The sequence below is a fragment of the Arachis ipaensis genome, chromosome B2 (assembly GCF_059453495.1).
Source record: "Arachis ipaensis isolate K30076 ecotype BB chromosome B2, ASM5945349v1, whole genome shotgun sequence".
Taxonomy (NCBI): Eukaryota; Viridiplantae; Streptophyta; class Magnoliopsida; order Fabales; family Fabaceae; genus Arachis; species Arachis ipaensis.
Window position 1 is genome coordinate 43,636,128 of NC_142437.1, and position 16,663 is coordinate 43,652,790.

Below are 16,663 nucleotides of genomic sequence, written 5' to 3' on the forward strand. Positions count from 1 at the left end.
AAAACAAAGAGAAGCTCTTTCTCAAAAAGCAACATCCCTAGAAGAAAAGAAAGTCAAAACAAAGTCATCAAAGGAGTAGCAAAGTAGAAATTCAATTAGAAAACTAAAAAACAAAACGTGCCAAGCAGAGGACGTCAAAGACACAGCCTTTTTCTTTCAAAAGAAACAAATGAAGCTATTACCCCAGAAAGCTACAACATCAAGAGGCAACAAAAACGTGCAAAACCCAAAAACCCTCAAGCACCGGTAGAAATACCAGAAACATGCATCACAGCAACGATTGAATGTCACGACGAAAAAAGATTCAAACTTTCAAGCATGCAAACGAAAAATCAAAGCTTCACCAAAAAACCGAAGACAAAGCGACGAAAAAAGTAAAAAAGGGAGGCCGGAAGTAGAACCAACCTGAAAAAGTAGAAAACTTCAAAGAATTTGAAAATGGAAGGTGGAATCCGGAGTCGCCCTTTCACAGAAAAGAAAGCCTTAATAATCGCCAAACAAACGTCGCAGGGAGAAATGCAAAAATTGTAAACTTCAGGTGAAAACAGAAAAGAGAGAAAGAAAAGGAAAGTTACGGAGAAGAGAAACCGTTTTCCTGAGTGTGAAATTCAAAATAGAAATGCTAGGAGAAACGGGGCAATTAAAAACCAATTAATGAGGGTATTAAACCCTCGCATATTCCCAAGGCTAAGAGCGCTAATGCAAAAGTGCGCGCTTTTAAGAAGAAGCAAAAGGAAACGTTCCACATTCAAAAGAAGACTCCGCAAAGAGGAAATCGACAGAATGCTCGAGTTCTGCTTCACCAAAAAAGGATCAAAGTCTTAAAACTAAGACTCGACCTCAAAAGAAAGACCGAGCTCGAGCAGGGGCACTATTCATACCCTGGGTCGAGCTGTCCGACCTGGGATGTTTAGCGATAAGGCGACCGACCTCTTCAGGTTAGACTATCCGACCTCTTCTTTAAGAGGTCGGCCAAATTACCAGGAAAGCCAATAAAGGGTCCAGATAGAGGAACACGACCCAAATCCAAAGGCAGCCCAAGCCTATAGAGATAATGGCAGTTCTCTTAAAGATAAGATGACCTCACTCAAAGATATGATAAAGATAACTAACTTATCTTATCTAAAAAGGTCACTATCACACCTCTATAAATACACTAGAGCACCTAAGTATAACTCATACTTTGATTCTACTAAAAACTTGTTTAATACCCTTGCTAACTTAAGCATCGGAGTCCCTTGCAGGTACCCCCCACCCTCCGGTGACAAAGGATCAGCAGCACAGCCAGTCTAACAAGTCGGACACGTCAGCACCGACCAGCACAGAAGATCTCGTTCGAGATCGACCTACAGTTTTAGGTAACCCTCGGAATAATTACTATGCAGAAGAAACGATTAAAAATGAATCCTTTAAAATGTGCATTTGGTGTGTCAGTGGGGAACTTTTTAGGATTTTTTGTCCACAAAAAAGGAATTGCTATCGATAATAATAAGACTGATGCAATCCTGGCATTATCCCCTCCTAAGTCAAAAAAAGATGTGCAATCTTTCCTTGGAAACGATAATTAACTTTGAAGTTTCTTATCGAATCTTTTAGATCAAACTCAAATATTTTAAACTTTAGTAAAGCTAAAAAATGAATCATAGTTCGAATGGACGGAAGGACATCAAGAAGCTTTCGGATCATTTAAAGCTTATTTGTCCAAGGCGCCAGTTATGGCGAATGTTCACCCTCATGAACCTTTGAAACATTATATTGCCGCATCCGAAAACACGATTGGGTGTATGTTGGCTCAAGATGATGAGAATGGCCATGAACAAGCCGTTTATTACCTCAGCCAAGTTTTAACTGATATCGAGACAAGGTATTCACTTATTGAAAAATTGTGCTTGCCTTTGTATAAAGCTTGCACAAAGTTAAAGTGCTATATGGTTGCCAAACCTGTGAAAATCATTGCACAAACTGACCTTGTTAAATATATGTTGTCTTCTCCGATGTTGCGAGGTCGATTAGGGAAATGGATGTTAGCATTAACAGAGTTTGACTTGCAATATGTTCCAGCCAAGGCTGTGAAAGGACAGGTCATTGCAGATTTTCTAGTTGATCATTCAAATAATCTGAATGACCAAGGGGCAAATATAATTGATGTCCATGTCGATTATTGGAAGTTATATTTTGATGGTTCGAAGCATAAAGATGGTGCAGGAATGGGAATTTTAATTATTTCACCAGAGGAAATTCTATCACAATTTTTGTTTGAGTTAAAATATTCTTGCTCGAATAATGTGGCTGAGTATGAAGCTTTAATTTTGGGCCTTGAAATTTTGATCAGAAAAAGGGCTTTAGAAGTTCAAATCCTTGGAAATTCTCAGTTAGTTTTGAAACAGTTGTTGAAGGAGTTCAAATGTAACAATCAGAAGTTACAAAAATATTTAGCAAAGGCATGGAAATTGTTAACTTCCTTTCAAAATGTTTCATTAGTCCATATTCCGAGAATTCATACTAAAATTGCTAATGAGTTGGCTCAGATTGCTTCGAGATATAAAATAGGCCCAGAAACAATAAGAAAATTGGCAAAAGTTCGCCAAATATTAGTGCCGATGGATGAAAGAGAAGCTTTCTATTTGGATGAATGGGAAAATAATGATTGGAGAAAACCTATTGCTGAGTATTTAAAAAATCCCAGTATTCAATTGGATAGGAAAATAAAGTTGAAAGCAATGAATTTTGTATTAATGGCTGATGAGTTATACAAGAAAGGAATCGACGGAAGATATGCTTTAGGGAAAGTCCGTAGAGGTATATGTGGCGCCCATTAGGCTGGCATAAAAATAAAACGGACTTTAGGTCGAAATCATGTTTATTGGCCTTCGATGGTTAAGGATTGCATCGATTATGCAAAGGCGTGTTAAGAGTGTCAACGCCATGGAGTGGTGCAACAGCTCCAAGCATCTGAGCTGCATTCGATCATTAAGCCATGGCCATTTCGAGGTTGGGCTTTAGACTTAAATTGGGTTGATTCACACTCTTTCGTCGAAGAATCATAAATTTATCTTGGTAGCTATAGATTATTTCACGAAGTGGGTCGAATCTGTTCCTCTAATAGAGGCTGGAAAAAGTGAAGTAATAGATTTTATTAAGGAATATATACTCCATCGATTTGAAATTCCTCAAACGCTAAGTACTGATCAAGGGACAATGTTCACTGGTCAGCGAATTAAGAATTTTGCAGCTTTAAGAAATATTAACATGGTTACTTCAATACGTTAAGGATTTTGAGGCAAGATGAGTTGCCAGTAGATAATTATTGGAATGCAATAATTGATGAATTAAATGATTTAGACTCCGAGCGTGTTTTGGTTCTTGAAAATATGATTCGACAAAAGGAAAACGTTGCTCGAAGTTATGATCGTCGAGTAAAAGAGAAATGTTTCAGCATAGGATAGTTTGTTTTGAAATTTGTATTGCCAATGGAAAAGAAATCAAGATTTCTTGGCAAGTGGTCCCATACATAGGAAGGGCCTTTTCAAGTAATCGAGTTGTATTCTGGCAATGCATATCAAATTAAAGATATCGATTCTGGAAATTTGATTAATTTGATAAATGGGAAGTATTTGAAGCAATATCGATGTATGCTGAATCAAGATTAATAATATAAGTGAATGAGTCAAAAAACAAAAGAGTCATTACAGCATATAAAATATCCTAAGGTGGTGAAATATTAGGTGCCAAAAGTTCTGCTAAGTCAGAATAGGATTGGACTCTCTCACTGCCCAAAGCAGAGAGTGCTTCGGTTTGCTCATACTCCTCATTTTGGGCCTTGTCAAGTTATTTTTCACAATCTTCTTGTTTGCTTTCGATATTGTGGAGCTTATTGAAGAGTTTTTGTTGCTTGGTCTGGGCAGTAGCTAAGGGTATTGTGTCAGCCTTCCATTTCTGAATTTTGGCTAGCTTTTCATTCAATTGGGCTAGCTCTGCTTCGAGTTCTTCTTCTTGTTTATCATAATGGGCTCGAGCAGTGAAGGCTTGAGAAATTCTCAGATCGAATTCTTGGTAAGAAGCCTTTATTGGTCGAAGAGAATAACCAAAATTTTCTGACTCTGTTTTGATTTTGGCTACTTTGTCTTGGGTTTCTTGTAGTTTATCCTGGACAGTGATGCAGTCATTGGAAATCTTTATGAATTTCTTGACTATAGCAGAGAATTGAGGAGGAACCTAGAACTTAAGGGAGGAACTTAAAATGTCTGAAAGGAGTGAATTCACATCCGATTGGCTAGTCCATTTGGTAGGTGGATATGATAAAATTCTAAGAAGAGTAGTTAATTGTTCATGAGAACGTTGGTTAACTTCTGAAGGAAGGATAGATGTGGAAGGTTTTGTAGAAGCTGTAGTTGAAATTGGCACCTTATCTTCTTGGACTATTTGAGTCAAGAAAGTAACCAATCCAACTAAATCAACATCAAAAGGCTGAGAAGGTATGTTAGGGATTTCAGAAGGTGGTTCTGGACCTTGAGAGATCGAAGGATCAGTATTTTTGTGTGGACTTGGAGATTTCTGAGGAGAAGGAACAGTTTCTGAAACATGAGTGGGTGAATCAGAGTCGGGAGCAACAAGAGATTCATTGAAATTTTTAGTTTGAGTTGGAGAAGGGTTATCAACATTTTTAGTTTGTGATGGTGAAAGTTGTTCTTGTGTTAGGTCGACTACTTGTGTTTCAATCGGAGATGGTGGAATCACCTGTAGAGATTCAGCAAATACGACAGTCTGAGCTGAAGAATGAGACTCTTGTTGCTCCGATCCAAATGGATTTTGTTGCGTGGTCTGTCCAGGAGCAAGTGGAGAAGATGTTGATTCAGTAGTTGTTGTAGTCTGAAATAAGACACTCGGTAGGTCAAAAATTTTCTTAGTTTCATTTGACATAAATGAAATTAATATAGAATTACAGGAATGGATTTTCTTCGAACCAATGGAGGGATTGATTCAGTCTCTAAATCTTCATTTGAATCAGAAGGAGCAGCAAGAATGTCTTGGATGGGCTATTCACTTTCTTCTGAAGAACTTTCACTTGAAGATTGAACCTGGTACTAAAATAAAATCAAAGTCATGACAAGTTCGAATGAATATAATCGAGAAAGAATTTGAAGAAGTTGATTAAAGGGTTACCCTTCTAGAAGCTCTTGTAGGAGCTTGACGACTCCTCTTTTATGGTTGTCTTGAAGGTGCTGCAGCATCGATCTTCCTTTTTGAAGTTCTTCTTGGAGAACCTTCAGTAGTTGGGATGGTTCGAATGGCAGAATTTTTTATTTCTTCAAAGGTGCGACCGTACTTTATCGAGCCCCTCCTTCAAAACCAAATCAACATGACAGAAAGGTTTGCTGTTTCAAGGGAGTGGAGTTGGAATAGTTTGGGAGAAGACCAATTGTCTGGTAGTGTAGTGAGGAGCATAGAGAGTTGCCTTGAATTGTTCTTTTTTGTGTTGTGGCAGCCCAACTGGGATCAACTGAACGACTAGTAAATTTGCCCAGTTCCTATTGGCAATCTCATCCTCTTAATCGTCATTTGGAAAGAGGAGGCGTTCGAGCCATGCATGACCACAATTTCAACGAAGGAAAGGAGTGAAATTAAGGTGATTATTGTTGAAATTCTTGCAAGAATGAAGAGGAGAAAAAATAGCCCAGAAATGGTCTTCAGTCGACTGGTGATGAGCGGATAATTTATACCCTTTTGGCATTGTTTTTACATAATTTTTAGTATATTTTATTTACTTTTTATTATATTTTTATTAGTTTTTATTCAAAAATCACCTTTCTGGACTTTACTATGAGTTTGTGTGTTTTTCTGTAATTTTAGGTATTTTCTGGCTGAAATTGAGGGACCTGAGCAAAAATCTGATTCAGAGGCTGAAAAAGGATTGCAGATTCTGTTGGATTCTGACCCTCCTGCACTCAAAGTGAATTTTATAGAGCTACAAAAGCCCAATTGGCACGCTCTCAGTTGCCCTGAAAAGTAGACATCTTGGGCTTTCCAGCAATATATAATAGTTCATACTTTGCCCGAGATTTGATGGCCCAAACTAGCGTTGAAAGCCAGCCTAAAACTTTTTGGCGTAAAACGCTAGAACTGGCATAATTCTTGGCGTTAAACGCCCATTTTGGCACCCAGGGAGGCGTTTAACTCCAATATGAGGCATATGCACGTGAAAGCTTGAAAGCTCAGCCCAAACACTCACCAAGTGGGTCCCGAAAGTGGATTTCTGCACTATCTGCACTTAGTTACTCATTTTCTGTAAACCTAAGTTACTAGTTTAGTATAAAAACTACTTTTAGAGATTCAGTTTATACCTCATGACATTTTACATTTGAATTTGTATTTTCTACAGCATAAGCCTCTAAACCCCATAGGTGGGGGTGAGGAGCTCTGTTATGTTTCAATGGATTAATGCAATTACTACTGTTTTCTATTCAATCACGCTTGATTCTGTTCTAAGATATTCACTTGTACTTCAATCTGGAGAATGTGATGATCCGTGACACTCATCATCATCCTCAAATTTATGAACGCGTGCCTGACAACCACTCCCGTTCTATCTGAGCTCAACGTAGTCATTGGGCGACAGCTTGAGTGCGTATCTCTTGGGTATCTAATACACGGACCAAGTCCGTGAGATTAGTATCTTCGTGGTAGAGGCTAGAATCAATTGGCAGCATTCCTGGGATCCAGAAAGTCTAAACCTTGTCTGTGGTATTCCGAGTAGGATCTGGAAAGGGATGACTGTGACGAGCTTCAAACTTGCGAATGTTGGGCGCAGTGACAGTGTGCAAAAGGACAAGGGTCCTATTCCGACGCTAGTGAGAACCGACAGATGATTAGCCGTGCGGTAGCTGTACCTGGTATTTTTCATCCGAGACAAGAAATTCGATAGTTGATTAGCCGTGCAGACATCGTACCCGGTATTTTTCATCCGAGAGGATCATACAGCTTGCCATTGAAGGAAGCCATGCGTGTTTAGAGAAGAAGGCAGTAGGAAAGCAGAGATTCAGACGACAGAGCATCTCTGGAACCTCAACCTGTTCCTCATTACTGAATCACAAGTACCATTTATTTTATGATATTTAATTTTCATAAACAAAAATCATTTTTATCATTAATCTCCTGACTAAGATTTACAAGGTAACCATATCTTGCTTCAAGCCGACAATCTCCGTGGGATCGACCCTTACTCACGTAAGGTATTACTTGGACGACCCAGTGCACTTGCTGGTTAGTTGTGCGGAATTGTGAAAAGTGTAATCACAATTTCGTGCACCAAGTTTTTGGCGCCGTTGCCGGGGATTGTTCAAGTTTGGACAACTGACGGTTCATCTTGTTGCTTAGATTAGGAAGAATTTACCTTTTTGGTTGGTTTAGAGTCACTAAATTTGAGTCTTTTATTTTCTTTTCAAAAATTTTTATTTTTCTTTATTAATCTGTGATTTGTCTTTGAGTCTTTTATTATTGTTCTTGTTAAAATTTTTAAAATCCTTGTTTTATTTTTCTAAATTTCTTTACAAAATTTTTAATAAATAAATAAAAACCAATAACCTCATAATTTAGTCTTCTGTGTGAGTTTAGTTTCATGTTTTAAGTTTGGTGTCAATTGCATGCCTTTATTTTTCTTTCAATTTTTCGAATTACATGTTCTTAGTTCTTTCTTAATCTTCAAGTTGTTCTTATTTATTTTCTTTGTTTGATCTTTAGTTTTTCTTGTTTCGTGTCTTTTCTTATTTTTCTTGTACATTTTCGAATTATTAGTGTCCAAAGTATAAAAATTTTTAAGTTTGGTGTCCTTTGTGTCCTTATTTCCTTACAAATTTTCAAAATTTGTTCTTGGTGTTCATCTTGATCTTCAAAGTGTTCTTGGTGTTCATCTTGACATTCAAAATTTTCTTGTTTGTTTTCTTTGTTTTGATCTAAAAATTCTAAGTTTGGTGTCATTTTATTGTTTTTCTCTTTCCTCATTAAATTCAAAAATATCTTTTCTCTTTATTTTAATTGAATTTTTGAAATTTTCCCTTTAAAAATTCAGATTTTTATTTTAAAATTTTTATCTTATCTTAGTTTTAAATTTCAAAATTCAAATCTTTTTCAAAAAAATCATATCTTTTTCAAAATCATATTTTATCTTATTTCAAATTCAAATTTCAAATTTCAATTAAATTCCAAAATTTAAAATTCAAAATTTAATTTTCAAATATAAAAATCAAATCTTTTCAAAATTTAAATCTTTTTCAAATCTTTATCTTATATTGTTGACTTTTTCAAAATTCAAAATTTAATTTTTAAATTTAAAATTTAAATTTCAAAACTTTTTAATTTAAATTCATTATCTTCTCTTACGTAACTTATCTTTTCTAATCTCCAATCTTTTTAAATCTTTTTCAAAATCTTTTTCTTTTTTTATCTATCATTTTCGAATTACTTGTTCTATTTTATTATTTTGATTGAAAAATTTTAAATTTGGTGTTTCCTTGTTAAGAAAGTTTCAATCTTTAAAATTTTAAAATCATATCTTTTTCAAATCTTTTCTTTTTTTTTACTTTCTTACAAGTATCTTTAATTTTAAGACATATCTTTTCAAAACTCCCTAATCACTTTCTCTCTCTTCAATTTTCGGAAATCATATCCAAAATTTTTCAAATCTTTTTAATTAATTAGCCATTTTAGTATTCGAATTTTTTATTTTATTTTATTTTTTTATTTATTTTACTTTTTCTTTTAGTTTTCGAAACTTATATTCTATTTTCCAATTATTTTATTTTATTTCTCTCTTTTAATTCGGTTTATCTTTAATTACATAAAATAAAAACAAAAATATATTTTATTTACAATCCACATCATCTCCCTTTCTCCATCATGGACCTAAGTGGAAATGAACAGTCCAGAAGGACTCCGGGGTCATATACTAACCCCACTACTGCTGCATATGGGAGTAGTATCTGTATACCCCCCATAAGAGCCAGCAGTTTTGAGCTAAACCCCCAGCTCATTATCATGGTGTAACAAAATTGCTAGTATTTCGGTCTTCCACAGGAAGAACCTACTGAGTTTCTGGCACAGTTCTTACAAATTGCTGACACAGTATGTAATAAGAAAGTAGATCAAGATGTCTACAGATTATTACTGTTTCCATTTGCTATAAAAGATCAAGCTAAGAGGTGGTTAAATAACTGACGGTCGGGTTTCCTGTCGGTAAAGAAATTCACAATTATATGATCGCGTTGTAAGTATAGCTTCTAAACCAACAGAAAATCCTTTCGTACAAACGTTTGGTTGTCACAAGTAACAAACCCTAAATAAATTGATAACAGAAGTATTTAAACCTCGGGTCGTCTCTCAATGAATTGCAGGGAGGTGTTCTTATTATTGGTTATGAGTCTTGTAAATTGGAGATTTTGAAAGTAAGAAACAGGTAATTTAAATGACGAGTAAAATAAATTAACAATAATAAAATCTCTTGGCAATGTATAAGAATTTAGAATTTCTATCCTAGTTATCCTTATCAGATGTGATGAGAATTGGGTTTTAATCCCACTTAGTTAAGTCAAGTGGACTAATTAGCTTGATCCTCAAGTCCTAGTCAATCCCTGTGGGAAGACTAGCTTTAGAGCGATCTAGATCAATTAGTAATCTGCGAATTTCAACCACTGCTGAGTTTGACAACTCAAGTGTTACCAATTACTTAACCAAAGCCAAAATGAAGAAAATATCTAAATTAAATTAAAAGTATCCATATAAATAAAGCAAAGCAAAGTCAAATCTGAAATACCTCAAAATATATTAAATAGAAAACCAATCTAAACAATAAGAGTTCATAAACTAATTTGAGAAAATAAATAAAAAGAACATTGAACCTGGAAATTGAGAAGAAATAGTCCTAAATCCTTTAAGAGGAATCCTAATCCTAAATCCTAAGAGAGAGGAGAGAACCTCTCTCTTTAAAAGCTACATCTAAGTTATGAAAAGTGAATAATGGAAGACCTCTTAATGAATGGATGCATTCCCCCACTTTATAGCTTCTAATATGTGTTTTATGGGCTGAAAACTGGGTCAAAAATAGCCTAGAAATCACCCCAGCATATTCTGGTACGTACAGGTCACGGGAAAGTGACGCAGAAGCGTCGTCCACGCGTTTGCGTGGATTGTATTTCTGCCAGGTCACATGTCCGCGTGATCCACGCGTTCGCATCGCTTGGCTTTGGGGCAGATATGACAAATTATATATCGTTGTGAAGCCCCGAACGTTAGCATTCCAACGCAACTAGAACCATCGCATTTGGACCTCTGTAGCTCAAGTTATGACCATTTGAGTACGAAGAGGTCAGGCTGGATAGCTTAGCAATTTCTTCAACTTCTTGTATTCCTTCCACTTTTGCATGCTTTCTTTCCATTCTCTGAGCCATTCCTGCCCTGTTATCCCTATAATCACTTAACGCACATATCAAGGTATCGAATGGTAATAAGAGAGGATGAATATTAGCAAATATAAGGCCAAAGAAGCATGTTTTCAATCATAGCACAAAATCAGGAAGGAGAATGTAAAACATGCATTTTGTATGAGCAAGTGTATGAAAGATTGATAAAATCCACTCAATTGAGCACAAGATAAACCATAAAATAATGGTTTATCAACCTCCCCACACTTAAACATTAGCATGTCCTCATGCTTAGTTGAAGGAGATAAGATAAATGAGTAGGAACATGTAAAACTCATGCAATGCAATGCAACCTATACATGTGAATGCAACTATATGATTGTTGTCTACTTGGTTAAAAGTAAATAAGCTCCTCAAGACAATCACAAATCAAATTCCACTGATTCAATTCTTATACAGTAACAACAAATAAAAATGCAAGAAGGTAGCTCATGAAAGCAGGGAACATAGAATTTAAGCATTGAACCCTCACTAATGATGTATGTACACTCTAGTCTCTCTAGTGTATAGGGTAATCACTCTATCCTTCTCTAATCATGCTTTCTAATTTTTGTTCTTCACCTAACCAATCAACAACATTTAATGTACCAATGCAAACATCATGAGGTCTTTTCAAGGTTGTAATGGGGCTAAGGTAAAGGTAAGGGTATATATGGCTAAGTGAGCTTATAGATTGAATCTTTAATTAACCCAAACTCTCACCTGATCATATATGTATATTCTATATAACTTTAAATTTCATACCTAGCTACCCAAAATTTCCCTTTCACATTCCATACTCATGTATCAACTTTATTTTAATTTTATCATATCTGCATTGATCTTTGAATTTTAACTTAGCATTGGGGTAATTTTGTCCCCTTTTTTATTTATTGAAATTTTTTAAATTTTTTTTTGAACATGAAAATAAACATAGCTTATCAATGCACATGGATTTTTAATTTTTATAGTCTCACATGAGTAGGTACCCAAATTCCCATTATATTATCATGACATATTCCTTTATTATCTTTTGTTCCCACAATCTTCCCATACTCAATTAACACACAATTCTATCTTAAGCTAACCAAAGGTTCAATTGGGATATATAATTGTTTTTCCGCTTAAGGCTAGTGATGTGGTAAAGTACAGAACAAATGGGATTTAAAGGCTCAAAGTGGCTAACAAAGGTAACTTAAGGGGTAGGCTTAATTTGGATAAGTGAGCTAAATAAATAATGGCCTCAATCATATGCAAGCATATAAATATATTAAACATTGGACATATAGAATGAAACAAAATATAGATTACAATCATAGAGAAGTAAACACACAAGAATAAAATATTTATGGTTAAATAATGTAACCATGTAACTAAGCTCAAATCTTACAGGTTGTGTGTTCTTAGCTTTTTGAAACTATGTTCCAAATACAACTTCAAGCAAATTTAACATAAAAGTTTTGATTAAAATTAGTGAAATTTTTGTTCTAAAATAAAATATGGTCTTGGAAGAAAGTTATTATCTTTTCAATCAAGTAGAATATACATGCAACTAACCTATTACTATACAATTTATCCTATTCTACAAAAGAAAAACTAACTAAATATCCTATTTTATTGGTGTTAAGGAAGAGAAATTACCTCCGGAAGTCAGGTACTGACCGACCTCCCCACACTTAAGGCTTTGCACGGTCCTCGGTGCCATTTGTCAGGAACAAAGGTGGGATGGCAGCAGTATCTCCACAGTTGGGACCGTCATGGCTCCCTGTGCTGGTAAAGGAAGTGGAGTCCGGAGTATCTGGGTCTTTGTCAGGTCTGTGGTTGCCTGTGAGTAGCTCCTTGAGGTATTTGAATCGGCGCTGGTTGCGGTGCTCTCGTAGCTTCGCTTTCTGGTCTTGCCGGTCCAACCTCTCCAGTATTTGATGGAGCAGCTGACTTGTTGAAGGTGCTTGTGGCGTGGAAGGGGGAATGTCTGTAGCTTGTTCTGCGGACTGGCTAGTAGCGGCTGTTGGTGGCCTGAGATATTTCCCGTTTGGGACGTACTGATCATCCCTTGGAAGCATGGCTTTGGTGTCCCCAGATTTGTAGGAGACTCTGACTGCTGAGACAAGATCTGAGACCAAGGCGAGAAAAGGTAAGTTGCCCGCAATTTGTACGTGTCCCATGGCATTCCGGATGTGTCTTGGTAGGTTTAAAGGTTGGTCTGTAAGGATACACCAGAGTAAAACAGCCATGTCTGCGGTGAAGGAGGACTCATGAGTGCTCGAAAATACGTAATGGGACATAATCTGTGCCCATACGCGAGCCTCCAAGGTAATTGCTGAAGCCGATATCCCTTTGGGTCAGGATCGATGTTATGCATAGATCCATCTGCTGCCAGGTTGTGCGATAACTCTTAGAATGACGTCCCAGTTAAATTGGTATGTCTGGTGCTTGAGTGAGGCTTCTTGGAATGCGTCCAATCCTTCTGAAGCAGGGGAAAGATCTAAAGCTCGCTAAATGGCCTCTTCTATAATGGGGATTTGCTTCTGACGGACATAGATAGACTACAGGGTTGGCAAGTGGAAATTAGAGTAGAACTCGACTACCCATAAGAGATTAACCTCTCGTGGCTGTCTTTGTAGGAATCCCCAGTGTCTGTGTTTGATCCGCAGCTCAACAAATTCAGCAATACGGGTCGGAAGGATAAGCAGGTATTCGTTGTTATAATTCCTTGCTGCCAGGATGGGGAACATCTGCTCACAGTAGCGGTTGGGAAATCGCGCAGTGTCCTTTGTTGGGAAGACTTTCTCTTTTTTATCGACCTTTATAATCCTCTTAATTCGTTTTGTTGAGGGCTGAACTATAGTTGAAAATGGCTCTGTTGCTAATGCTCTTTTTGTTCCTCTTCTTGCTGGTGGTTTGGGAGTAACTTTCTCTTTTCCTTTCTTGGTAGCCATCCTGAAAGCGAAAGAGTAAGGATGTTAAAACTTCAAGGGTTAGAGCAGGGAAGGGAACGGGAAAGGTGGTAATCAATGCACATTAAAGATGAATGATGTTAACACATGGTCATGACTACATGTAAAAAATCATCAACAAAAATATAGCAAGTGCATATGATGACAATTAAATTCAAGGTGTTTATTGGCATGCCGGCAAAGGCATGAGTAGCATAGATCAAGCATTCAATGTCCAAGTTAGATTACCAAACCTTTCAAACTAATAACCTGTTTGTAATAACAATTATATTTAAATAATATAATATAAAAAGGGTTTTATGAAAAGCAAGCATATAGAGTAGTAGAATGAAAGAAATCTAAAAATAGTGCACAATGCCATATGGGCGTTTTCACAAACACATAGCATGCATGGTGAATAAGCTATTGAAAGTATTAAATTGAACATGCAAGCAACCCTTAAAAATTAATATATAATTGTCAAACAATTCCGTAACAATCCACAAGCATATCATAAGAAACAATGACCCAAATAAATTTCCAACACCAATTAAAAGAAAAAGAAAGAAAAAGAAAATATGGATAATGAAAGTAAAAAGAAAAAAGAAAGGAAGAAGAATACATAAAAAAAAGAAGAAGAATAGAAAAGTAAGGAGGGAAGAAGAAAAGTAAAACCTTGATAATGGTGGTGAAAGAGAGAAAGTAGAAAGTGAAAAATAAGGAAGAAGGAAGAAGAAGGGGGAAAAAGGAAGGGAAAAGAAAAAGTAGGATTTGGGGAAGAAAAAGATAAGGTATTTTAGCATATATGGGTATGTTGTGCGGCGCAAGCGACGCGGACGCATGAGTTACGCGTTTGCGCGAACAACGCGTATATGAATCGACGTGGACGCGTCGGTCACATGGACGCGTGACTCGTTCTGTGCTACTGGCGCGAGGGCAGCCTCGCGCCCGCACAACTCTCTGTTCGAAACTCATTGTTGCCAAATTTCAAGATGACGCGTTCGCGTGGTGGAAGCGATCGCGTGAATGGCCAAGACTGGAAAACAACACGAACACGTGAGGCACGCGTTTGCGTGGTAGGGCTTGTGCGACTAGCATCATTCCAGCCCCGGTCCAGCGTAACATTCTGCCATACACCCTTTCTTACGTCGATTTCTAGGGCACGCATTCGCGTGCTTGACGCGGACGCGTGGGAGGCATTTTTCCCACATGACGCGGATGCGTCGGAGACGCGGTCACGTGGATCAAGTTGTGCCAAAAGCACGCCGCCAGCCGCGCTTTCGCGTGACTCTCTGTTAAGTTTACTCTTCTTCCTAGGGCCAATACGACGCGGACGCGTCGGTGACGCTGTCGCGTCGCATGTCACTTTCCTCCTCTCTCTTATCTTTTTTTTTTATTATGCAATTATGCAAATGAAGATTCAAACTATATGTGCTAATAATGAGAAGATTTATTGAAAGAAAAAACTAAGAAGAAAGAAAGGAACGATCATATCATGGTGGGTTGTCTCCCACCGAGCACTTTGCTTTAACGTCCTTAAGTTGGACGCTCCACTAGCTCAGTCTTCTGCTGTTGGTGGATCCTCCAAGAGGAAGATCTCTAGCTCCATGTTTTTCTTTATCTTCTCACCATGATATAGATTCAAGCGATGTCCATTAACTTTGATGAATTCAGAGCTTGAAGGATGACTTAGGTGGAAAACTCCGTATGGCTCGGACTTCTCTACTCTATATGGACCTTCCCATCTTGATCTCAACTTGCCTGGCATGAGCCTCAGTCTAGAGTTGTAAAGGAGGACTAAGTCCCCAGGGTGGAACTCTCTCCTCTTGATGTGCTTATCATGCACAGCCTTCATCTTTTCCTTGTGCAGCCTTGACTTCTCATAAGCTTCTAGGCGAAGGCTTTCTAATTCTTGCAGTTGCAACTTCCCTTCAGCTCCGGCTTTCTCAAATCCCATGTTGCACTCCTTCACTGCCCAAAAGGCTTTGTGTTCTAACTCAACTGGGAGGTGACAGGCTTTTCCATAAACTAAGCGGAAGGGACTCATCCCAATGGGTATCTTGTATGCCGTTCTGTATGCCCAGAGTGCATCTTGTAGTCTGGTGCTCCAGTCTCTTCTATGAGGTTTGACTATCTTCTGCAATATATGCTTTATCTCCATGTTGGACACCTCGGCTTGCCCATTAGTCTGGGATGGTAGGCTGTTGCCACTTTATGAATTATCCCATGCTTCTTCAGTAATCCTGTTAGCCTCCTGTTACAAAAATGGGTGCCTTGATCGCTCATGATTGCTCGTGGTAATCCAAAGCGACAAATAATATGGTTTCTAACAAAGGAAACAACAGTGTTAGCGTCATCAGTTCGGGTAGGAATTGCTTCCACCCATTTAGAGACATAATCTACAGCTAACAATATATAAAAATAACCATTAGAATTTAGAAATGGACCCATGAAGTCAATGCCCCAAACATAAAAAATTTCACAGAAAAGCATAATCTGTTGAGGCATCTCATCCCTCTTGGATATATTACCAAACCTTTGGCATGGGGAACAAGATTTACAAAATTCAGCAACGTCTTTAAAAAGAGTAGGCCACCAGAATCCACAGTCTAAAAATTTTCTAGCTGTTCTTTGAGGGCCAAAATGTCCTCCACTCTCAGATGAGTGGCAGGCCTCTAAAATGGACTGGAATTCTGATTGAGGCACACACCGTCTAATTACCTAGTCAGCGCCACATCTCCATAAATATGGGTCATCACATATATAATATTTGAACTCGCTTTTCAGCTTGTCTCTTTGATGCTTAGTAAAGTTTGGAGGAAAGGTGCGACTGACTAGATAATTAGCTACGGGCGCATACCAAGGGACTACTTCAGATACTGCCTGTAAGTTGTCGAATGGGAAATTATCATTTATAGGAGTGGAGGTATCCTTAATGTGCTCAAGGCGACTCAAGTGGTCTGCCACTAGATTCTGGTTACCACTCCTATCCTTAATTTCTAAATCGAATTCTTGTAGTAGCAGTATCCAACGTATAAGCCTCAGTTTGGACTCCTTTTTAGCTAATAAATACTTTAGAGCTGCGTGGTCTGAGTACGCTACTACTTCAGTACCAAGTAAATAGGCTCGGAATTTATCCAGAGCGAGCACAATAGCTAAGAGCTCTTTTTCAGTAGTAGTGTAATTAGACTGAGCAGCATCTAAAGTTTTAGACGCATAAGCAATGATGAAAGGGTCCTTACCTTCACGCTGAGCCAGCGCTACTCCTACTGCATG

General features: G+C 37.5%; 1 protein-coding gene across 1 annotated transcript; it reads left to right on the plus strand.

The window, feature by feature from the left end:
* Window positions 1-1,715: 1,715 nt before the first annotated feature.
* LOC110269230 (uncharacterized) lies at window positions 1,716-5,076 on the plus strand. Its single transcript, XM_021116925.1, has 3 exons — window positions 1,716-2,799; window positions 4,699-4,855; window positions 4,938-5,076. Exons 1-3 carry the CDS (start codon window positions 1,716-1,718, stop codon window positions 5,074-5,076), a joined length of 1,380 nt encoding a protein of 459 aa, XP_020972584.1.
* The last annotated feature ends 11,587 nt before the right edge of the window (window positions 5,077-16,663 follow it).

Coding starts and splice junctions, on each gene's coding strand:
- LOC110269230 (XM_021116925.1), top strand. CDS start 1,716: ATGGCGAATGTTCACCCTCATGAACCTTTGAAACATTATATTGCCGCA. Junction 2,800..4,698: donor TTTAGGGAAAGTCCGTAGAG/GTATATGTGGCG, acceptor TTCTTGTGTTAG/GTCGACTACTTGTGTTTCAA. Junction 4,856..4,937: donor GTGGAGAAGATGTTGATTCA/GTAGTTGTTGTA, acceptor AAATTAATATAG/AATTACAGGAATGGATTTTC.